Below are 26,158 nucleotides of genomic sequence, written 5' to 3' on the forward strand. Positions count from 1 at the left end.
ATAGTTAAAACTATCTTTAGTATTATAGAAAATATATCTACAAGACATTCTCTCCCAATTGTTTATCGTTCTAGCTTGAATTTTCTTGATTGAGTCTATACATTCTGCAATCAACTTCTAAATTTCCCCCATGACTCTAGTTGAAATGTACATGAACAACATTTATTAGGGTTTATGAAGAGTTTTAGTGTAAATCCAGTGGGCACTGATAAAACCAGAGACATCTATCTATATTTATATTATCACTATTGCTAGTATTCTAAAACAGTCTGGTTTAACTTTTTCATCCAGTTATATTATCTTTGACAGACTTTAGGTAGTTCAATTATTTATAGTAGTAAATCACTTGGGGCATGTCTACACAGCAGGGCTAAAGCAACTTGAGCTACATCATGTGTGTAGCTAAAGTCAAAATAACTTATTTTGGGTGTGGGTTCTGTCTACACAGTCTGACATAGAGCTCTCTTCTTCTGATTTCCCTTACTCCTCATACAATGATGGTTACAGGAGCCAGAGTAAGAAATCCTCTAGCTCACCATTATTTCAACATTATGTCAAAATAACTGCTTGTAGTGTGGATGTGGACTATGTTATGTTGGAATAATGTCAGTTATTGTGAAATAACACTGCTGTGCAGATGTACCTTTAGTAATTTTGGGGATGGAATGTGAATCCTTATCATAATTGCCAAGGGAGGTGGTGGAATCTCCCTCTCTGGAGATATTTAAGAACAGGTTAGATAGACATCTGTCAGGGATGGTGTAGACAGAGCTTGGTCCTGCCTTGAGGGCGGGGGGCTGGACTCGATGACCTCTCGAGGTCCCTTCCAGTCCTATTATTCTATGATTCTATGATAATACTCTACAAATGAAAAGACTATCCATGTCTTGTTAATTTTTTTTATATAATGTTATATTGGTGGGTTCTTCCCTGGGGGGGGGGGGGATTGTATAAAGATTCTCCTTTTCCTCAAGAATTTAAAATAATTTAAAAGAAATTACTTGTACTCTAGCAAAATATATTAAACACTGCTTACTTGATATCGCCTCTTCCCAATAAAAAAGTATATTGCTATGGTTAATATAAATATTTATTTGACCAAATATTAAGAAACATTAGATACATTTTATAAAATTATAAATTCAATAGATTTGAAATAGTACTTTAATGGATAAATGGCACATTTAAGTTGTATGACTATATTTAAATAACAAGGAACAAATGTTAGAGAGACAAGGGGGGCAAGGTAGTTTTGTTTATTTGACCAAGAGCTGTTGTATATGAGCAAATGTGTTGTTTTTAAGCCAACACTGAGTTGTTTTCTTCATAGCTGAGTAGGTTATTTAGTTTTTTAAATATCATGACTGTTTTTAAAAGATAGAAGTTTTGCTCCCTCTTCTGGTTACACGTTCATAACACATTAGAAGTAAGTATGATACAGCAGGCCTAATGGCCTGATCCTGTAGACTTTACTCAAATGAGTAATCCTGTTAAAGTAATATGAGTCATTTCTGTAGGTCAGCACTATGGGAGCAGGTCCCAAATCAAAATGATTATTTAATGACATTTTGTTTGGATTATTTTTCTGTAGGATTTTTTGTGGGGTGTGGATGAGAGGCGAGGAGAGAGCAAAAAACCCAACAATCTTCAGAGACTAACGATACAGCTGTAACTTCTACTAAATTCACAGCAAGTCTTGCCTGACTCTAGAGAGAAGGACTGGGCCAACAGTCTCCATCAGAGTGGTCTATAATAACATATATAATAGTTAATAATAGCCAAGGAATCTGGCAAACGTAACAAATTTGGCTATGTCTAGACGCAGAGCTTTTCTGGGATACCAGCGGTATCCCAAAAAAGCTCTCCTGCATTTTTTTTGAAAAACGTATCTGCTTTTCCAAAAAAAAATGTCAAAAAAGCTGATGCATTTTGTCAGCATCCCTGTAAACCTCGTTTTACGAGGAAGAAGGGATGTTCCAAAAGAGGGTTTTTTTTCTGAAATTTGGCCCCATGTAGACTGGCCAAATTTTGGAAAAGCCTCTTTCGGAAGTAAATCAGAAAAATATATGCAATTTGCATACCACAAATTGCATTTCTGTTTCCGATTTATCTTTGTAGTGTACACATAGGCAAAAAAATTTGGAATTCTCTCTTCTGTTCTGCACTAGTTCAGATTTTGGTTGTACATTCATTTTGCATTGAGCTTTTTCACAAATGTCATCGAAAATTCCATGCATGTACTCAAATTAGAATATGCATTAAAGACCCACACTGCAGAAGGCTTGCTACAAATATTGGTGCAAATTATACAAGTTGAACCTCCCTGGTCTGGTACCCTTGGGACCTGACTGGTCCCTGATGAGGGCCTTTGCTGGACCAGGGAACGCCACCCCCCACTCTCCACCACCAGTAACCCCAGCCATGGCCTGGCTGTCAGCCTCCCAGCCTCCCCTCCCCTTGCTGGCTGCTCTACACACAAAGCTTCTGGACCCCCATGGCAGCCCTGCTGCTGGGGCTTAGATTCACCGCCAGGCAGCAGCCCTGTTTGAAATTCAGCCTCGCTGGGCAGCCCCACTCCCTTCTGGCCTCACCAGGCAGCACTGCTGAGTGGTAGCAGGGTTGCTGGGCTCTTTGCTGCACTGCTGGGCACTCCTGAGTTCCTAGCCCCACCACAGGCTCCACTGCCTCCTAGTCCCACGGCACAGCTGCACGCGCCACTGGACAGTAGCAGGGCTGCCAGGTCCTGGTTGTGCTGCCAGCTCCCAACTGCACTGCCGGACAACCCTACTGCCTCCTGGTCTTCCTGGATGCTTTCACCGCTGGGCAGTAAGTTTGCTGCTAGGCAGAAGCCCTGCTACTGGGCTCCCTGTCTCCCAGCCCCCAGCAGTGCTGCCACTGAGTTGCAGCCTTGATGCCAGGCTCCTGGTTTTGCTGCCAGAGGACAGCCCCACAAGTGGACTGCAGACCCACTGCAGGGCTCCTAGCCACCAGCCCTCCATGGGACTCTCTGACCCTGAACATCCATAGTCCTTCTGGACCAGGGATGTTGCTGAACCAGAGAGTCCCAGTTAAGATAGGTTCAACCTGTACTTCAAAGAGCCATTGCCTGTACATTAAAAATCTAATATGTAAGTGGAATTGATAAACTGAACAGAAATGTTAGCAGGATCAGATGATATTCACTCAAGAGTTCTAAAGAATTCACCAAAGGTTCTTAAACAAAGTAACCTGTCATGGGATAATGGATTGCAAACTGATTTGAGATAGGAAACAAAGGGTAAATATAAATGGTCAGTTTTCAGAATGGAAAGATATATACAGGGGTGTCCTTCAGGGGTCTGTACTGGGGCCAATCCTAGTCAACATATTAATACATGATCTTGAAAAAGGGGTAAACAGCAAAGTTGCAAAATTTGCAGATGAAACAAAACTACTCAAGATAGCTAAGTCCCAAGCAAACAGTGAAGAGATACAAAAGGATCTTACAAAACTGGCTGACTGGGCTACAAACTGGCAGATGAAATTTAAAGTTGATAAATGCAAAATAATGCACATTAAAAACCATAATCCCAACAATACATTCCAAATGATAGGGTCTAAAGTAGCTGTTAACACTCAAGTCAAAAAAGCAAACAAAAAATCATGAAGAAAGGAATATATATGACGGAAAATATCATATTGCTTCTATCTAAATCCATGGTGTGCCAACATCTTGAATAATGTGTGCAGATGATAGTTCTCAACTCAAAAAAGATATTTTGGCATTGGAAAAGGTTCAGAAAAGGGCAACAAAAATGACTAGGGCATGGAACAGTTTCTGTATAAGAGTTTAATAACACTAGCTTAGAAAAGAGATGACAAAGTGGGGATATGGTTGAGATCTATAAAATCATGAGCGTGCAGATGAAGTGGATAAGGAAGTGTTATGTATTCCTTCTCAAAACACAAGAATTAAAGGTCACCAAATGAAATTAATAGGCAGCAGGTATAAAACAAACAAAAAGAATTATTTGTTCAAACAATGTACAGTCATCCTGTGGAACTGCTTGCCAGAGGATATTGTGCAAACTAGGATTATAATAGGTCTCAAAAAAGAACTAGATAAACTAATGGAGGATAGGTCTATCAATGACTATTAGCCAGGATGAAGAGGAATGGTGTAAGCTAGCCTCTGTTCGCCAGAAATCTAGAAATTAGCAACAGGGAATGGATCGCTTGGAGGGCTTTAAAATAGGTTTGACAGGGCAGGTGACCAAAGCGCACAGGTAAGTGAAAAACATGGAGGCCTGTGAGATGGATCAGAAATGGGAGGGAGCATGGGCTATAATAGCAGAGATAAAGGAGGGACAAGGCAGAACTGGGAGGAGGGGCAAAATCAAATCAGTATCTTAGATGCCTATAGACAAATTCAAGAAGTATGAGAATAAGCAGGAAGAATTTGAAGTCCTCATAAATAAACACAACTATGACAAAGCTGGTGTCTACACTGGTATCACAGAGACTTGGTAGGATTGTACACATGATTGGAATATTGGTATAGAAGGGTAAAAGGAGGATGTGTTACCTTTTATTAAAAATGTATACACTTGGACTGAGGTGGAGATGAGCATAGGAGACAGATTTGTTGAGAGTCTTTGGGTTAAGTAAAAAGAGGTAACAACAAAGGCGATGTCATGCTAGGGAAGTGTTTCTTAAAATGGTTCATGAAACCACTTTGAGAAACCTGCTAACTAGGCACTACTGCGTGTTTATTTACAGACCATTTTGAGAAACACTGTGCTAGGGGTCTACTATAGACCACCTATCAAGGCAGACAAGGTGGATGAGGCTTTTTTTTAAACAACACAATTATCCAAAGCACAGGATTTGGTGGGGATGGGGGACTTTAACTATCTAGACATATCTTGGGAAACTAACACAGCAGGGCACAGATTATCCAATACATTCTTGGACTGTATTGGAGACCATATTTTTTTTATTTCAGAAGGATGAGAAAGCTACGAGGGGGAAAGCTGTTCTAGATTTGATTTAAACAAATAGGGAGCAACTGGTTGAAAGTTATAATGAAATCACAGAATTCATGATCCTAAGGAATGGTAGAAGGGAGAACAGCAAAATGAAAACAGTGGATTTCAGAAAGGCAGATTTTAGTAAACCCAGAGAGCTGGTAGGTAAGGTCCCATGTGAAGTAAGACAAAGAGGAAAAACAACTGAAGACAATTTGCAGTTTTTCAAAGGGACATTATTAAGGCCCCAAAAGCAAACTATACCACTGCACAGGAAAGACAGAAAGTATGGAAAGAGATCACCTTGGGTTAACCAGGAGATCATACATGATCTAAAAATCAAAAAGGAGTTGTATAAAAAGTGGAAACTAGGTAAAATTACAAAAGGTGAATATAAGCAAATAACACAAGTATGTAGGAGCAAGATTAGAAAGGCAAAGGCACAAAATGAGCTCAATTCAGTTAGAGACATAAGTAAACATTCTACAAATATATTAGGAGCAAGAGGAAGACCAAGGACAGAATAGGCCCATTGCTCAGTGAAGGGGGAGAAACAATAAAAAGAAACTTGTAAATGGCAGAAGTGCTTAATGACTTCTTTGTTTCCGTTTTCATCAAGAAGATTGATGGTGATGGGATGCCTAACCTAATGAATGCTAGTGGAACTGGAATAGGTTTAGAAGTTAAAATAAAATAAGAACAAGCTGAAAATTAGTTAGAAAAGTTAGATGTCTTCAAGTCACCAAGGCCTAATGAAATACATCCCATAATACTAAAAGAACAGATAGAGGAGTTATCTGAGCCTTTAGCTATTATCTTTGAAAAATCAAGAGAGATACCAGAAGACTGGAAAAGGGCAAATATAGTGCCCATTTATAAAAAGGCAAATAAGAACAACCCAGGAAACTACAGGCCAGTCAGTTTAACTTCTCTGCCAGGAAGGATAATGAAGCAAACAATTAAGGAATTCATCTGGGGTTCCACAGGAGTCAGTTTTGCTTCCCATACAACGTGGGAAGCAACTGTCTAGGAAGGAATACTGCAGAAAGGGATCTAGGGGTCATAGTGGAGCACAAGCTAAATATGAGTCAACGTTGCAACATGGTTGCAAAAAAAAAGCAAACATGATTCTGGGAGCAAGACACACGAAGTCATTCTTCCACTTTACTCTATGCCGATTAGGCCTCAATTGGAATATTGTGTCCAGTTCTGGGCACCACATTTCAAGAAAGATGTGGAGAAATTAGAGAAGGTCCAGAGAATAGCAACAAAAATGATGAAAGGTCTAAAAAACATGATCTATGAGGGAACACAAAAAGAACAAAGCCTGTTTAGTTTAGAAAAGAGAAGACTGAGAGGGGATATGATAGCAGTTTTCAAGGATCTAAAAGGGTGTTACAAAGAAGAGGGAGAAAAATTGTTCTCCTTGGCCTCTGAGGATAAGACAAGAAGCAATGGGCTTAAATTGCAGCAAGAGAGGTTTAGATTAGATATCAGAAAAAACTTCCCAACTGTCAGGGTGGTTAAACACTGGAATAAATTGCCTGGGGGCGAGGGGGATTGTGGAATCTCTATCTCTGGAGATATTTAATATCAGGTTGGATAGACATCTATCAATGATGATCTAGATGGCATTTAGTCCGGCCATGAGGGCAGAGTACTGGACTTGATGACCTCTCGAGGTCCCTTCAAGTTCTAGTAGTCTATGATCAGTGGCGGATATAGGGCAGAGTGAGCGGGGCGGCCGCCCTGGGCCCCGCGCTTCAAGAAGCCCCGCGCATGCACCGTGGCGCCACCACGCATGTGCCGTGGTGCCACCATGCATGCACTGTGTCAAAGGGGGGGCCCCCGCAACATTGTGCTGCTCTGGGCCCCACAAAATCCTCATTTGCCCCTATCTATGATCCTATGATTACCTGTTCTGTTCACTCCTTCTGGGGCACCTAGCACTGGCTACTGCCGGAAGAAGGAATACTGAGCTAGATGAAACTTCAGTGTGGCCCGGTATGGCCATTCCTATGTTCTTATGAATCTGTACACAAGATCTTTTACAAATTCTGAAAATATAACATTGTGATCCACCTACATGTATTTCTTGGCACATTTGAGAAAGTATTCTCTACACAATTGTGTATCTTTATGTCTATGATTAATTTACATAAGTTCATCTAGAACCTGAAAATTATAGAATTTGTTCAAATCTAGTAATTTATCTAGAAGGTAAGACCTGTTTCAGCCTTCTAAGGAGGCTTCCAGGTGCAAAGTTGCCCCTTGTAAACACTGCATTCACAGGGCATGAGTTAGTGACCATGCTGACCCCTTTTGCAGCAGTTTTTATTCCCCACCCCTCACACACTTCCCATCCATAAAGCATTGTTCCCTTCATTCAGCCAACCAGCCAACACCTACCCCTTGCTCCTTGCTTAAAGGTGCAGTAGCCCTTTGATAAAAGAGAGACTTCTTAATGGATGAAGTATGCTGCATTTTTTTATATCTCTAAAAGCTAAATGAATGGCACACGTGATGTCTTCAAATCTAGAATGGTAATTTACAGAAACAAACTAGTGTTTTCTAGTGTAAAAATCTTGTGAAACCTCGTGAGTACTTTGTGTTCCTTTCCTGTTCCAATTATGCTGATAAGTCAACTTATTTGTTTGAATCTTGAGTGCTTTATACTATGTTTATTTTAATGAAACAGAAGTGAATATTTACAAGAAAAATGTATTCCTTTGAGATCCAGATAATTGGGAAGATTGTCTAATGGCATGAACCTATTTCCACCAGGATGCACCAATTAAGAGGATTCTACTGTACTCTGATTAGTAAAATTGTGCCAAATTTGCAAAATAAATAGCCTAATTAGGTAAATGACTGGTAAAACCTGGATGACAATGCAATCTACTCTGTAAATTATTATAAAGTTTATTCAGTCCCTTCCCACTCAGCAGATTGGGAGCTTCTGCATCTGGATTAATGGAAAGCATCAAGATGGAAAAACATGATCCCCTGCTGTAAATAGATAACTACACATGAAAATGGTATAAATTCTATCTTCTATATCATGTCATATATAAAGGTAAAAAATATTTAAACTACTGATTCCATGAAATATTTTAAAATCACACAGATAAAAATAATTTTAAAAAGGTTCAAGAAAGCAAGACAACATAAAAATTAAACATGAAAGGTGTTACTTATTTTAAACTAATATAGCTAAGAAACACAGATACGGGCAGTTAAAAATACAAGTGGTAAATCTCCAGATACACCAAAATCCACTATATTATAAACTTGCCTTTTTTCCCATTAATCGGTGGATTTTGTTGTTTTTCCTCATAATCTTTATGATATTAAAACAGACAACGATGATTAATAATTAACACAAATAACAATAGGAATAACTTATGCATAGCACACAAGAGGAAAGTGCAAACTATGCAAACACAAATACATGCATTATGTTTGAACTATCACAAAACAGTACAATACATACAAAGACACAACAAAAAACAATAATGTAAAATATGCAATTTAATAAAAACAGTGGGTGTCTATTATCACATAGGGACAACTACATTATACTACTAATTGCACTATGAAACTAAATAAATGCTATAGGTCAAAGACTATATCCACAGACTATACTATTTGGGAGTTGAGCTTTAACCAGAAAATTGTAATTGATAGACTGCCTTTGACCTATTTGAGTTGTAATATGTGTATCTATACATTTACATTGCTGAGAGGCAGGGTGCAAAAGTATAGATGGCTGAATAAATCCTTTTGAGCTCTGTGTGTTACTGTAAGTGAAATTTCTTGCAAGCTAGATCAGGGCCATTGTTAGAAATACATAATTAGGAGTTTAAAATAACATAATCTTCTCTACCAGTTTTATACTTTGTAAACACTATCTGTGTCCTAGCTGCACATCTCTATTTTTACAGACAACACAGCAATATGGCAAAGTCTTGACTTTGTTTTTCAAAAGCATTATGAATGTTAGCATGTGTCTGGGTCAGGATTTGTTAATTAACCTGGGCTTATTCTGATGATTGGAGGAAACACAAGAAAAATATTTCAATACTATGCATATAATAATTGGTGAGATTTCTTCTTTGTGGCAGCGTAGAGGATTTTAATAAAAATGGATATCTATTAGCCAGTGGATACGATTATAAAAATTTTTTAGGTTAAACATTTGGTTGAGAAATGCTCTACATGGTCCCTTTAAGCATTTTAAAATCAGTGAATAATCCGTGATGCACTGAATTTGTTTGCTATGGTCTTAAATTAAATGAAATTATTACTGTCTGGTTTTTGCATCTTAATATATTTCCAAGCTACCTAGAGAATTTTGCATATGTGCTCATAGGGAAATATATCTAAAGGGGATATGCAGATGTGGTCAGACAGACCTGCCTCAACCTCTGACCCCTGCTCTCCAATATGCTTGTTTTCTTCATCTCCTTCTGCATTCATATAAGCAAAACAAAACAAAAAAAAGTGAGACAAAAACATGTATTTGTTGTTACAAGCTGATCAAATAAACAACAAATATCAAACAAATAATAGACAATTCCTCACTATTTGGCACAAATAATTTTGTTAAGTCAATCAGAGGTGAAATAAATCCTGTGTATGTGGGTGCACTTAATTCAAGTAGCGCAAAATTCTCTTTTGCTTTTTTATGCATGACTTCCACTTAGTTCAATGAAAGCTTTGTGAAAGGAAAAAGGAAGGATGTGGCCCTTAATTTTCCTGACCTGATGGTTTCTGAATTAATTAGTGATGCATAGGAAAGCAGATAATAATTACTGAAGCAGAGAAAAACAGGCACGGTATAAGCTTTAAAGATCTAAAGCTAAAGCATCCACTCTAGTTTGGTTTTGTTTTTTCTTGCAACAACTCTTGAATCAGTCAACAGCTGTTTTAATTATGTGGACAAATCATTACTACAAATTTGAGAGTTACCTGCATATGCCCACTAAGAGCAATGTAAATAATGCCCCAAACCCAATTCTTTCACTTGCAAAATTATAAAAAAGAGGATGTTAATCAATTTGCAACTAAACAGCAAGTTAGCTGAATTTCAGAAAACCCAGAATTCAACAAAAATATTAGCTCAATTAACTTTTGTTTAGGAACTACAATTAAAATGGAAGTGCTAGGATAAGTACATGTAGATTTTACTGCCATATGAAAAAGTGCAAAAGAGTCATTAATTACATCAGCCGGTATAAGATAAACAATCTATTAAAATATAAATTGTATTTGACCTATTTCATGTACTAATGAGTACTCATAAAAAAGAACCAGAACTCTTCCTATATAACATATCTGTGAACATAGTAGCTATAGTGAAGAGTAAAAAAGCATGCTGAGTTGGACATGTCTTTCTATAAGTCCATTTTTTTGCATTCAGTTAATTTGTTTTTTACTCATACATTGCATTTTCTCATTGTTATTTACAGTTTCTCACAGAATTTTCAAATAATTATTTGAATTTTGCTTTCTCATTGAGTATGATGTTCTATTTCTAATTCCTTGTTAATGGTTACACTAGAGAGAAAGACAGACACACAGAAAACCAGAAAGAAATAATTTTCTATGAATCTAAGGAGTGCCATACCATATGCAGAATTCAACCTTAAAAAATGTTTTCAAATGTGAAAATTCCCTTGAAATATTACATACATAAAAAGCACACAAACAAAACAAACAAAGCCACCTTCTAGATCCAGACACTTCAGTGCAGTACAAGACTTGTGTACTGGCTCATCAACACAAAAAGATCATAAATATAGCAGCTAGCCAAAGCAACTATGGTTTCCCAACTAAACTCTTGAAAAGAGAATGGCCCCTTGCCGCCACCAGCAGTCACCATAGTGTAAAGCAAGTTTTCACACTGTTACACACTAAAAGCTGAATACTCAGCTACAGCAAAAGGGGACCTAGACTGAGGAGCTATGCTTTGTTTCCATCTAGAATCATAGCACTTTTACTATTTTCTTCAGACATGTGTAATAAGTACTAAGCCTGAAATGAATATAGATTAGTCACAACATTAAGGATCATCAGATCATGATCTTTTAAAAACCTTTTATCCTTCATGTGCAATAGAGAGATGACATGGACTAACTTCTGTCTGTTTCCCTTTGATACATTTTTAATTATCTCTTTTGTTACATTAACATCTACATTTCAACTCGTCAAAGATAAAAGGTTGGTTTTTAAAATGCAAAAAAGATAAATAATCCAGCATATTCAACATACAGTACTCAATCTTATGCTGTGCAGCCATTTTTTTTTTAAATCATGGGAAAATGTGTCTTCTGTCTATCCACATTTACATCACTCTTATGGTATGTCTACACTGCCGCCCTTGTTCAGAGTGGCTAATGTAGTCATTCGAAGTTGCAAGTAAAGCCTGGGATTTAAATATCCCGGGCTTTATTTGCATGTTCCCGGGTGCTGCCATTTTTAAATGCCCGGTAGTTCGAACTACCTGCCCACGGCTACACGCGGCACGGGCTAGGTATTTCGAATTAAAGCTTCTAATTTGGACTACCTTTACTCCTCCTGCAATGAGGAGTAACGGTGGTTCGAATTAGGAGCTTTAATTTAAACTACCTAGCCCGTGCTGCGTGTAGCCGCGGGCAGGTAGTTCGAACTATGGGGCATTTAAAAATGGCGGTGCCTGGGAACATGTAAATAAAGCCCGGGATATTTAAATCCCAGGCTTCATTTGCAACTTTGAATGACTACATTAGCTACCCTAGTTCGAACTAGGGACGCAGTGTAGACATACCCTTACAGACCAGTTCTTACCATGTGTTAGTACAATGCCTAGCACAAGTATCTGAGCTTGCCAGGAATCTCTGCGTACTATCACACAACATATAATGATAAATAATAATCTGCAGAATGCCTGACAACTTTCAATTTTATTTGCTGTTGCCTTTAGTGCTGCTGGTTTTTTTTTTTTTTTTTTTTTTTTGCCTCAGTGTTCTACTAATTTTGTTCATTATTTGTTAATTAAATAAGTTTCCATTTTGGTCAATGTTCTGGGTACCACTAGTTGTCAATTAAGTCAGACTTGTTTTCAATATGAACATTGGAATCTGCATAGTAATCACAATCTCATTCAGTCACTGACGGAGGTTACTTATGACTTGAGTAACTGCATACAATGAGTCACAAAATGGAGTTACCTGGCTTCTGATTGGAACATGAGCTATTCTTTCCACACTGAAAAAACCAAAAACCCCAAAAACCCTATGTAGACCATTGAGACAAAGATTCAGTAGATTAAGGGTATGGTTTATAAACTAGGATATAAAAGTAAAATATTTATACTCATTCTACAGAATCTCTAAAACAACATTTATATTTTTTCTTCACAAATTATAGAAAAAATTGTGTAAAAAAGTACACATCTGTATAAAATGTAAAATGCTATAGGTCTAGCCATTGTATAGGTCTAGCCATTGTGGCTTGAATATATGATCATACTTTGTATGTTAAAAACCAATGTCTATGTACTTTACAGTTGCCTGTAATCCAAATGTTCAGAAAAATCTACTTTTTAGACTAATATTCAGTAAAAACAAAATAAGAATTTATGCTTTGAAACCATCAGTGTATTTTCTCATATAATATTAGTACAATCAAGAACTCTAGATTTCTCATAAACATTTATTAAATAAATACATTTAAAATGTATTTATTATGGGGAGGCATAGAAAATGACTGAGTACCCATTGTGGTAGGTCCTATACAAACTCAGAATAATAGCCAATCTTGGCCGCAAAAGTTTACAATCTAAACAGATAACACAAACAAAGAGTAAGGGAAAAGGATAGAATATGCAAACAGTGAAAAATAGCACAGATTCCATGTTAGTATACTATCTCCTGGCATAACCTTACTATATTTAGCTGTAATATATGCATTTTCACAACACAAAAGACACTTCAGAAAAGTGCACATCAGGGTAATGCCCATAGAAAGTTTGATTCCAAAACTGAAATAAACATCATAAACACTAAATAAAAATCTGTTGCGACAGATATGAATAGACCCTCAGTGACATAAAAAAGGACTGCAATTGATATCTTCTGGTTTGTCATGAAGGAAATCGAGTATCAAAGCTGGCATTAATTATATAAAATATTTTTCACTTCCATGTGGGGAGATTAATTTTTAGGAAAATTCTTATTGCTTTTAGTTTTAAGTCTACCTTGGTTCAGGGAATTTTTACTTCTCAGTCCAGTAGATATGACTTAAACTTCAGCAATTGCTTTAGACAACAAAATAATGTTACATGTGTATTTGCAGTGAACACTCTGGCCCCAATCATATACAAATGTATGTGCAGGTTTAACATTAAGCATGCTCAGTAGCCAGTTGAAATTAATGGACTATTGTCGTGCTTCAATTTAAATATATTCCTAAGGTCTTGATATTGCAAGTAGCAATACTTGTGTTTAACTTCACGCACATGAGAAGTCCAAATGATTTCAGTAGGACAACTCATGTAAGTTTGTGTATGATCAGGGCCTAAATATTTTCTATATTTTCTAAGGAATCATATACAACGTCATTCTGTAAGATACTAGCACATATGCCTACACACATGGAGGAGTCTCATTTAATGTAAAGTGACTACTTATGTGCTGAAAGTTAGGCACATGTTTAATTATTTTGCTCAATTGAGGCCACATTTAAGTAATGTTATTTGAAGCAAAATACTACATTTTAGGGGTGATCACCGTAGAATTTATGAACTACAAATGGGGAAAAATACATGAGTGAATAATTATCATAAAAATCCTTCCACTGACCTAACAAAATCTATGCAATCAAGCAACATCAATTGCAGTTGGGTTTATTTTTGCTTATACAGCCTTCCTACAAGACTTTCAAGCAGAAAACAAACCCTCCTTTTTGTACAGACCTTCATAAGGTTCTATCTCCTTGTCTCCATTGTCTAGGGAGAATAAAAATAAAACAAAAAAAGGGAACCAAAGAATAGGGATTAAAAACAACAGTACTTTTACAAAAGGTATAACATACATCTTCAAAAGGAGAAAAAAAAGTGTATGGGCATTTAGACTGATTTTGCAAAGCATGTATGGATATGATCAATGGAAAAGCTGAAAATATATTTGACGCCAATAATGCAGCTTTATGCCTATGATTTTCAAGACTCCTGAAAATGTTTTGTCTACTAAATAAAGCTTTCGTGAGGCTTTTAAAGTAATAGTATTGACTGTATCCATAAAATACGCATCACCAAGAATCTTGCTGGTATTTATTTTTGTTGTTAAAAATGATGACCTTTTTCTTATTCTTAGTATAGTGATCGCTATACTTATGAATGAGTTAATCACCCTTTGTTTTCCCTTTATTATTAGCCTAGGAGTTTGTACTGCTATTCTATCACATACTGATTTTTTACCCTAAAAAGGTTGCTACATTCTCAATTCCCAGTGAAGACAGTGGGCACTCAAAACATTTCAGGATTTGACATTTTATTAAGCATATTCATTACACTAGAATCAATAAAATACTAAGACACTGATATAAGGCCCTTTGCTCCTATTAAAGCAGTGCAAAATGCCCATTAACTTGAGTGGGAACAGGTTTGAGTCAATACCTAGGCCACTTTGGTCTCGTTTATTTGTTTTGATTATACAGATCAGTTTAATACAAGCACCAGTAAATGTTAGATTTTAAAATAAATGGTGGATGGTATAAAACACAAAACTATTGGCAAATACTGGTTCTACACAGCAAGAAGAGTGCGAGGTTCAAATTCCAAAAGAAAGATAGTAAATACTAACCAATCCTTCCTTCCTTTTAACAATCCACAAGCAATTCTGAAGTCACATAAACATAACACTTACTTCTCTCCAGTGTCCCTTTTGGTGGGAGCTGTGGTAATTGTCTGCCCCTTCGTCCTGCTACTGGAGTACTTGATGGACTTGTTTGGACAGACCCAGTTCGAGGATGTGCCCTACAGAACACACACAAAAAAACCCATGCCCATTAAAATCCACATTAATCATTAAATACAAACAGAATTAATAAAATGAGTAAGACATTTTTGGTACAATTAGAACACTTGAGGTACGGTAGTGGCACTGCTGTCCTTTCCATAGGAGAACTAGCTGCCAATTAAACAGAGAAAACTCTGCTTGAAGCAAAAAGCCAAAATAAGACTAAATATTGACATGTAATATGTTTTTGTAGCTGACTCGGCATATTTTCTGTGTGTATGTATGCATGTATGTGCATGTGTACATTGATTAAATACATGCATAGATACAAAACCATGTAGGGGCCACATGCTCAGATTCTTATTCCTTTTTATACTCATTTAAGCTCCTCTGCCTGACAATGAAGTTATGAGGGTTTAACTAAGTGAAAATTAAGTAAAATACTGAAAAATTACATTGGGAATTGTTTCTTGATATAATTAGCTTTTACTATAAAAAGCCAAGAAATATATTTTACAGTCCTAAAATAAGATGATGTTTCATTCGATTTCCCACTCAACCAAATTAGCTCCATGTATAGTTACATTTTCTTTCTTGTAGTTGTACTAAAAGGAGTTTACATAATTATTAAATTTCTGCATCTGTAGTAATGTGATATACTTAAACAGGAACAATACAGACTATGGCACAGTAAAATGTAGTCAGAAAAAACAGTGGTTAATACACAACATTAGAACAATCTAATTAAAGAAACTTTTTTTAAAAAATAGTTTCATTTGATGTTGTTATGATGGTTGTTCCATAAGCGATGTCAGATTAACACAAATAATTTCTCATTCTGTAAAAGAAGAACATGATAGTTATGAGGTGTTTTATGTCGGAAACCACCCAGGATTCCTGATAAATGAGAAATCACAAAACAAATGTAGTTAAATACGTTAGTAAACAAATTACAATGGCAGCCACACCATTATATCCACAATAGAATATAAGTAGTGTGTTGGCACTGACAGGGTTAGTATCTATTGCTACTAGTGATCAGCCAAAGATGGAAGGCAATACCATTAGCTACTGGGAAAATAAAATGTGAGTTGGTGGGGCAAAAGGGAATTAGCTTGATTGACTTGTCTGTTTCACCTCGATAAGGCAGGTGAAGGAGGGGCAGATCTTCCAGTCATTAATGAAGGCATCGACCTCATGAGGTTTGAGTCAGGACGCTCTGTGGATCGGGAGCGGGAGTTGGTCCGCTCTAGCACAGGACGCTGTTCAGTTGATCTGGATCTTTGATATGGCTGTCTAGCTGCTGCTTCACAATTCCTGTAATGTTAGTCAAAAAGCAGCTCAGTTGACCTTTAATTTTTCTGTTAGTTATAAATATACTGCATGGTATTGGTTTGGAGAAAAATCACTGTTATATACATTTTGGTAACTTTTCTGAGTTCGCTTCTTGATAACATACAGTATTTATAGATGTATGCTGTCTCATCCAAAAAGCTTCATAAATGGTCTGACATGTTTTCAGTGTCTCAATAACAACTTTCCATGCCATAATCTGTTTCCTTACAATTTCTCAGTAAAAACATTAATATAGTGTTAACCAACTATACCAATACACCAAGCATTGAAGGAAAAATTTGATTAGAGAATATTAAGCCTTGTTAATATTAATAAGTTGCTGGTTCTGCTCATAAAAGTAGTTCCTTCCAATTACATTAATTTCAGTATCAGAATACACATAAAAAAGGATTTGCAGGACAGGGCCCAGAGTCAGTATTTACAAGCTATATATATTGATGTCATCTGTAAGATTTAACTTCAGAAACAAAGAACATCTGTTAATACATACGCCATGCATTTATGATGGCTTCATACAGTCAGTATTCAGTGCTCTGGTCATTAGAAACCTCTACTACCACTAGAAGAGTACATATTTAGATATTCTACAAGGTAACACAAGATTTGTCTCTTGCAAAAATGATCTTCCTGTTTCCTTCATCTAACCTGTGGTGCCAATGTAATGACAGGAAGAGGAAAAATTGAGAAGTGGAAGGAAAAAGTATGGTCAAAAGAAAATAAAGAGGTTTCAAAATTGACTAAATGAAGATATATTTCAAAATAACTTGTGGGGTTCAGCTTCATTTGTTCTTAAATAATTATTGGATTTTTGTAGTACTTTTTTATCTCAGGTTACAATCTGATCCTTTTGCTTGCAAAGGGAAATACAATGGGGAAAAATTGGCTAGCAACTTTCTTAAATATACACATCTATTTTAAATTTTAAAATGAAGTTGTACATATTGGTTGAGTAGATTTGTAACCCACACACCTCCAATGGAGTTGATGGAATCTCCAGCGAATTACAAACTCTTAATTTAATATTACCTTTCAAGGCTCTCCCTACAGGTAAGTCTGGTATTTTACAATGAAGTTAGTTAATAAAATGAGTGACTGGATGGTGATTAAATGTAACCAAAAGTCAAGTTTTAATTAGTATTTTAAATAGAGAGAGATACCACAGGAAGCCTCATTATGAAGAGTCTTAACATTATTAACAACATTATTTTTATAAAAGACTGTACTGAGACAGAGCAAAGTTTTCTCTGGGGTTGCTAACTTTGCTGAGTGTTTCAATAAAAGAGTCATTAAAATGAATGTTTCTTCGTGCTTTCCATGAGGTAGTAATTGGACTCTGAGAAAAGAAAATGAAATTCCCACAGATAGGCCCAGAATAATATCAGCCACCATTACCCTACTTCTAAAGCTCCTAATAAACAAATACACCACAATGAGACACACAACGGTAATTATAAACTGAAGGCACTAACAATGAGGGGAGAAGTAAAACTAGCCTGACACAAAACTACAAGATTACCTCATGTCTTCTTCTGGCTCTATCAATTCTGTTTCTGAATGGGAAGCTTGATCTGCCAAAACATCCACTGTCTCGCTTCTTTAACATTGTGGATAAACAAAAAAGTGTAACCTTAGCTTTGTAATAGATGTTGCTTAGGTTAGATAACCATTTAAAGAAGGCTGCCAGTGCTACAAATGATGAGGAAGGGAACCAAGAATCCACATGCTGATGACAAAATAAACTTTTTCTGGCTACTGAAGATAAGTTCTAAGGGGAGCAATTCCCTCCTGGACCTGAATTATATAAATAGCACATGACTGAAGCGGGACTATGCCTAGTCCCTGTGCAGCTCGGACAAAGAATTAGTTGGCACATGAAAGTTCTTTCTCTTTATTCTGCCTGCTACAGAAGGGCCAAGCACAACAGCATTTCTTATGCAAAGGGAGAATGAAAACATTGGAGGACTAGAGATGCTTCCTGTGCTTGTTTCTATAAAAGAGGCAGTGTCTGCCTACTATAGGAGTTAGGTATTTTGTCTGGGATTTACCAGGACCTGGTCCTTGTGCCCTCTTCAGAAGAGGTGAACATGCTATAATCTGCAGAAGAGATACAATGCCAGCCAAAGAACCAGCTGCAGAAATGGAACTCCAAATCACTTACTATATATGGCTGAATTGGTCACAATCTGGCCATAATAGTGAATGGATGAAATTTTTAAAATTCCTAAATGACTTTGGGGCATAACTCCTACTGTCATGAGTACTGAAGTCACTAAGGTGCTTTTGCAAAGCCCATCAAATATGATCATAACTTGTTGTGTATGAACTACTGAAAGCCATTTTTAAAGAGGAAAAACTGACAGTCAGCATTACAGCAACCCAACACCCACAACAGTAAAGTCTTTTAAAACTCCTGTGCAATATCAACAGACTTTGTGCAATAGTTTTCATTTTTAAATCTAATGAAATGTCAGTATGGCCTCCCACTTCTCCTTTAACACTATGTACTTCACCATCCTTCTATCTCTAATGCCAAAGAACATTCACGTTAAGTGGTCTATTCTCTTATCAGTGCGTGGGAGATTTGTGCACATAATTCTTCCACACACCGATAAAGAATGGATAGTCGGTGTTTATATCTTAACCAAGCATATCTATCACAGGGTGTATCTACACTGCAGAGCTTAACTCAAAATAAATTACACAAATAGAGCTACGTCAATTGCGTATCTTATTTCAAAATAGCTTATTTTGAAATAGGGGCTATGTCTAGACCACACTGTATTTTCGAAAGAGGATATGTAAATCCTATGGGAATTTGCATATCTTCTTTCAATTCACTTTCAAAAGTGGAAAGTTTGAAAGTGAAAGTAATCTGGACATAGTTTTTTCGGGGAAAAAATCCCTTTTTCGAAAAAAAACACTCTTCCTTAAAACCCCTTTTTCAAAAAAAACCCACTCTTCCTTAAAAAATGAGATTTACATGGTTTTTGAAAAAAAAGTTTTCATTTTTAAATCTAATGAAATGTCAGTATGGCCTCCCACTTCTCCTTTAACACTATGTACTTTCACTTTCAAAAGCTCTGCTCTTGAAAGTGAGACTGGAAGAAGATATGCAAATTCCCATAGCCTCTTTCGAAAATAAAACGTAGTTTAGACGTACCCAGGAAGTGCCTACACTGCACTTATTTTGAAATAGAGTGCTTTTCCTCCAACTTCCCTTATTCCTCATACAATGAGGGTTACAGGAGTTGAAGTAAGAAATCCTCCAGCTTGACAGTATTTTGATCCTATTTTGAAATAACTGCCTGTTGTGTACACTCAGGCCGTGTCTACACTGCACTCCTTTTCCGGAAAAGGGATGCAGATGAGACAAGTCAGAATTGCAAATGAAGCGGGGATTTAAATTTTCCCCGCTTCATTTGTATAAACATGGCTGCCGCTTTTTTCCGGCTCGGGGCTTTGCCGGAAAAAAGCGCCAGTCTATACGGGGATCTTTCGGAAAACAAAGCCTTTTCCGAAAGATCCCTTATTCCTCTTTAAAATCAGGAATAAGGGACCTTTCGGAAAAGGCTTTATTTTCCAAAAGATCCCCGTCTAGACTGGCGCTTTTTTCCGGCAAATCCCCGAGCCGGAAAAAAGCGGCAGCCATGTTTATACAAATGAAGCGGGGAAAATTTAAATCCCCGTTTCATTTGCAATTCTGACTTGTCTCATCTGCATCCCTTTTCCGGAAAAGGGGTGCAGTGTAGACACAGCCTCAGACTAAGTTATTTCAGAATAGTGCTAGTTATTGCAAAACAGTGTTGCAATGTAGACATACCCACATTGACAAAGTTTAAGTTTCAGTAAGACACCATGTGGAACAGCACTATAAGTAAGTTTAAAATAAACACTTTAAAAGGCCAAAATTTGGAATTACCAAGACGTTACCCCTAGTATTCAGTAATAATTATGAATTCTGTTCACTGGCATCTAACCTGAGGGGCTATAATGTCTTTAGTTACCTATTAACTTGCATTGGTTCATGCTCACATTCTGAGAATGTCCAAAGTTCATAGTTTTTTCGATGCACAAAGTTAGCATTTCTAATTTTTAATTATTTAAAAATTAATGTTACTTTTCTTAAATAAAAAAGGAGAATACTCATGAAATGAATAAATAGTGATTTATGTAAGTACATTCATACAGAAAGACTTTTAGGATGCAAAAATTTTAAACAGTGAATAATCATAAAAGCTGTCAGTGCAAACACACAGACATCTCACTGTTTCCCAAAATAATTGAAACAAAAGACAGGAGTATGCAGCACTTCAAAGACTAACAAGATGGTTTATTAGGCGATGAGCTTTCGTGGGCCAGACCCACTTCCTCAGATCAATATGTGGAAGAATATTGGCACAACCATATATACCAAAGTGATACAATCAAAAAAACGTGAACACGTAAAAATGACGAATCAGGTTTAAGAACAGAGAAGGGGTGAGGGGGGAAGGTTAGTGTATGTGAGGTAATGACATTAGGGGTGATAATTGGGGAAGCTATCTTTGTAATGGGTGAGATAATTAGCATCTTTGTTAAGACCCGTACGCAAAGTGTCAAATTTAAGCATGAATGACAGTTCTGAGGCTTCTCTTTGAAGTCTGGAGTTAAAACCTCTTTGAAGCAATATGCATGTTTTAAGGTCATTGAGAGAATGGTCAGTCTGGTTAAAATGGCAAGCAACAGTTTTCTCTCTGTGAGAGAGCCTGATGTCTGTTTTATGTGCATTGATTCTTTGGCGAAGTGTCTGAGAAGTTTGTCCAGTAGACATAGCAGACAGACAAAATTCTCAGACACTGTTCTTAAACCTGATTGATCTGAGGAAGTGGGTCTGGCCCATGAAAGCTCATCACTTAATAAACCATCTTGTTAGTCTTTAAAGTGCTGCATACTCCTGTCTTTTGTTTCAGCTAGACCAGACTAACACAGCTGCATCTCTATCACCAAAATAATTGGACATTCTTCCAATATTTTAGCTGATATTCCATGTGAAATATTAATTTTACTCTGCACAGTACATTAAAACCAGGTTATAGCAGCAGGCCAATTAAAATCAGCTTGTGAAAATTTCTGAAGTAGTTAATATGTCCTTCTAAAAAGGAACTGAAGACAAAAATGTATAAATGAAGCAGAATTACTATGTAATATGCAAGGGTTTTTAATAAAAGTTTTATGATCATATCAGGCTTTCACTACTTCTATAAGCAAGGTACAATAACTAATTGTCACTACTTCAAGAATAGGGCAGCTGCTATCAAATGGGATACCTGTCAGTGTCCGTGGAAGGTTGCTGGATTTCAATCCTCGGACATTCTGTTCTTCTACTAGCTATAGGAACTTTGCTGTTTAGTCACAGACACAAGATCCTCTGTTAGCACAATATAAATAAGCATGTCTGCAAAAAGTGAGATTTCTAGTAATAACCATTGAATCATGAATATTGTAAAAGGAAATGTGTGAAGATGTGAAGTAGCAGTTCATTGTTACGGCACAGAGATAAAGAAATAACTAGTTAGCAGCAGCAGGTTAATTTCATTTTTAAGAAGATCATAATCAAATACATATAAAGTAGCTTAACATAATATAAAAGAACATTCTGGTTGGTATTTAGTGCAGAAAAGAATTCAATGCTTGCATCGACTCTAGTAAATAGTCAATCATGTATATAATAAACTATGAGGTGTGTGTATAGGTGATAATTGAATAGAGAATAAGATATGATATTGTATAAAGATTTTCAGTAGAACCACATTCATTATCTGACTCTTCATTACACCAGTTCGGAATGGTTTCATTACAAATGAAAAATGCCATGACTGAATTATACTAGTCATCCTGAGCAAGTACGAATAAAATCTTTATACCACATCACAGTCTCATGGCATCTGTTAATATTAGAAATGCTATTACAGAAATATTTTAGCAAGTTTTTTAAAATAATCTTTTCCTATTTCTTCTTCCTATGAAGCCAATTCACTTAATACTGCTGCCATCTTTGACCTGAGTGGTTAGCCAAATTTCTGGACCCAGGGAACATTCTACTTGGAAGCAGAAATTGATGGCCTAGTATTTTTGATGCATCCTAGTTTATTTACAAGGAATATATGTCTTGCTTCAGCAAATGATGGAGGAACCAAAGGAAAGAAGTTCAGTTTCTTAGATTAAAGCCTCAAATCTCTTAAGCCAACATACTGAGAATCTGTCTATTTAACTTTTGTCAGAGTCTCATGGTGCTAACAAGGTACTGTTGGACTTGCTTGCGTTTTTGACTCTTCCTCTTTCTCTGTTCTCAGTTTGTGTGTGTTCTGCTTTCCCTCACACACATCTGCACTCATACACTAGGGCAGAGGTGGCCCACCTAAACCTGAAAAGGAGCCAGAGTTCTCCAATGCTCATTGCCAAAGATCAACAGTTCTATGTCACCAGCCCTGATCATCTCCCCAGCACCACTCTCAGCATACCCCCGCCCACCAGTCAGTGCCTCCTTCTCCTTTTTCTCCTGCCCACAATGATCAGCTCTTTCTCAGTGGGAGTGACTGGAGGGGAAGCATGAGTGTGACAGGCTCAGTGGAGAGGGTAGGAAGTGGCAGGATCCTAGGAGGAAAGGGCCTAGGGCAGAGCTGTGGGTTGAACAGTGAGAACCCTCTGGCCCAGTAGAAAGTTGGCACCTGTCACTCCAGCCCTGGATTTGGTACCTATGCAAGGAGCAGCATATTAACTTCCAAAGAGTCGCATGTGGCTCTGGAGCCACAGGTTGACCACCCCTGCACTAGGGATATGTCTGTACTACACAGCTTTAAGCAATAAGACTATGTTGACACAGCTCCATCACTAAAATTCAGCCTGTGTGAACATTGTTTAACACTTGTGTAGACAAAATACTTCCAACCCCCAAAGAGGAGGTTTGGTTTTGTTGGCAGCAGAGCACTCCTGCCATCAAAGCAAAGCAGCCTTTGCACTTTAACTTGCAGTGGCAGAATTTTTGTCATTCATTGGAGGGTGGTTAAGCACCCATGAATGACAAAAGTTTTATCAATCAAGTGCTAGCGCAAGTCCTAGACATAGCCTCACTCATAATACCCAGTGGAATCTCCTACCCACATAAAGCTAGTTTCCAAGATAATTCTATTTGGCCTTGTTTTAGGTGTGCCCCCTTAAATATCTCTTACAGAATCTTAAATGAAGAGTGCATTCATACATCAGTTTGAATGAGGTTTTAACTCATTACAATGTTTTACACAGCTCATAATAATGTGAGTTCAACAAGGTATATCTTGGAAGAAAAGAGAAAAAATAACTAATTCATTTTAAAAATACTTCTAAGTTACCTTAATAGTTTTTCCTTACATTATATCTCAGTTTAATATTAAAAAAAAAATCTCACTGTCTTCCAAGACTTAGTACAAGTAGAGTAGTGTACTGTTCAGAAAGAGGATTCAGGACGTTCTAATTATTAATAATTTTTCTAATAAATCTCCAGTTGCCACAGATTATATTTAATACTATTTTCAAATGAAAGCAGACACAGCACCGTGAGGCGTTGACATTGTTAGGTTAAGTTAAAGAATCTCACTTTCCACTTTTAGATTTTAAGGAGTTGTCTGCAGCAAGGGACTTGATACAAAGCCAGCTGGGTACAAATGTGCACACACTAGCCTGCTGCACACTAACTGATCTTGCAGGCCCTGCTATAGTGCACAAAGGGTGTATCTTCATAGCATAGTTAGCTGGAGTTATAACTGTAGCATTGCCCCTAATTTGACTCCTGTCCACACAAAAATCTCTATCTTGAAATAAGTGGTGCTTTGGCCTTGGGATAGATGACCTTTCAGAAGAAGGAGGGTTGAAGCCTGAGTGAAGCTGATGGTCCAGCTACTAATGCAGGGAGGATGCATCAGCTCAAATTATTGCAACTCAACAGCAGCTAATTCAATTACTTTGCTAATTCAAACACTAAACTGCTAATCCAAATAATGTGGAACTCAAGTGCTGTTTTGAACTGTGGACACTAGGGCTGTGTTCAGAGTCAGGGTTTTGTCGGGAAAAGTAGCCTTTTTCAGAAAAAACTTCCCCTGCATCCAGACTCAAGCCGCGTTCTTTCGAAATTAAATCGAAAGAACGCGGCTTTTCTTTCGATGGCGGTAAACCTCATTTCACGAGGAAGAACGCCTTCTTTCGAAAGTTCCTCTTTCGAAAGAAGGCGTTCTTCAATGTAAATAGGGCTTCTTCGAAAGAGAGCATCCAGACTCACTGGATGCTTTCTTTCGAAAAAGCAAGCCGCTTTTTCGAAAGTTCAACGTGCAGTCTAGACGCTCTCTTTCGAAAGAGGCTCTTTCGAAAGTATCTTTCGAAAGAGGCTCTTTCGAAAGAGGCTTGCAGTCTAGACATAGCCTAGGGTACTAACTCAAGCTAAGTGAAGACAAGTCCTAACCATTCTGTAGTGCACATTGACCTACAGCTGTTTAAACAGCAAAGTATAAGATTGCACTACAGAACTTTTAGTGCGCAGTAATGGGATCCGCAGGTTCAGTTAGTACTTGCTACTGCAAGGTACATTTACAGTCCATCTTGTCACACATTGTGTCTCTGTATGGACAAGCCCTAAGATGATTTCTCAAAAAATGAGCACATTTTTATTTCAATATGGCTCCTTAATTTTAAATTCAATTTTGAATTTTAATATAAAAATCTTTGGAAAATCAATTCGAATCGTAGGACATTTATGCAAAGTATTTTTTCCACTGTGAACATGAAGAAATGTACACACCATTTTGCTAAAATTTTTAGTATATTATTTAGAAAACAAATTATCCCAGATTTTTTATATTCAAGGGACTTCTTTTCCCTCCTCCCATCACCTACAGGTACACAGTTCTTTCAGCAGTAGTTTGTATCTCAACAACCACTTTCTAATTTCTCTTCTACTGCCTTTCCCTCTCCCATAGCCCATTCCTATAACTAAGTATTCTAGACATCATAAAAATATAATCAGATAAATGTTAGTGGAAGTACTAAAATTATACGAGCATTCAAATCCAGAACTAAGTCATACGTTATATCTTTAAAACACTATTTTCCCCCCAGATACTTCAGAGTATATGTAAATTCACCCACTCACAGGAAAGCTCTGAAATATTTAATTAAAATGGCACCTTAAAATGGAAAACTGTGGTGCACCGTAGCAATTGTCAAAATTCTCTACTGAATATGTAATTTAATGAAAGAGGAGTAAAGGCAATATCAAGCAATACAAACAGAAACATTGCCCAATAAGGGCTCATTCCTTGAAGGTGCTGAGCATTCTAGTACAATCCAGCAAAAAGACATGAGTATTTCTATTGATGTCCATGGGACTGTTCTGAAGCTCAGAATTACAGTTGAATGTTTTGCTGGACTAAGCTTGAGTGCTCAGCATCTTGCAGGGTTGAACAGTACATATATGTGGATGAAACACATGGCATATAATTCAGCCTACAAGTCATTAGTGGCAAAGGCTCAACCTCTGCTCTGAATTTCCTTGCTTAAGGGGTTTTGTTCCAAAACTTGCAAGTTGCAATAACACAATTTCTGATTTAATTTTCCTTTATTTTCCATTAGTAATTGCTTTAAAAGACTTGTTTCCTGGAAATATATATGCATCTATTTAACTTTAAGCATTAGGCTATAGTGCCATATCTTAGTGGGATTAGTCATAGAGTATAAACTTGGCTCCATCAAAGTCAATGGAAGTTTTGCCACAGATTTTAATAAGGTCAG

At 37.0% G+C, this 26,158-nt stretch overlaps 1 protein-coding gene across 1 annotated transcript in view; it reads right to left on the bottom strand.

Annotated features, from left to right (window-relative positions):
- RIMS2 (regulating synaptic membrane exocytosis 2) overlaps positions 1 to 26,158 on the bottom strand; it is a 517,795-nt gene that overhangs the window by 185,954 nt on the left and 305,683 nt on the right. The window contains exons 18-19 of the mRNA XM_075920242.1: positions 16,145 to 16,324; positions 14,915 to 15,024 (exon numbers count right to left, since the gene is read on the bottom strand). Of these exons, the coding sequence (XP_075776357.1) occupies positions 14,915 to 15,024; positions 16,145 to 16,324 (290 nt within the window). The remainder of the gene's footprint in view (positions 1 to 14,914; positions 15,025 to 16,144; positions 16,325 to 26,158) is intronic.

Source organism: Pelodiscus sinensis, chromosome 2 (genome assembly GCF_049634645.1).
Source record: "Pelodiscus sinensis isolate JC-2024 chromosome 2, ASM4963464v1, whole genome shotgun sequence".
Lineage (NCBI taxonomy): Eukaryota > Metazoa > Chordata > Testudines > Trionychidae > Pelodiscus > Pelodiscus sinensis.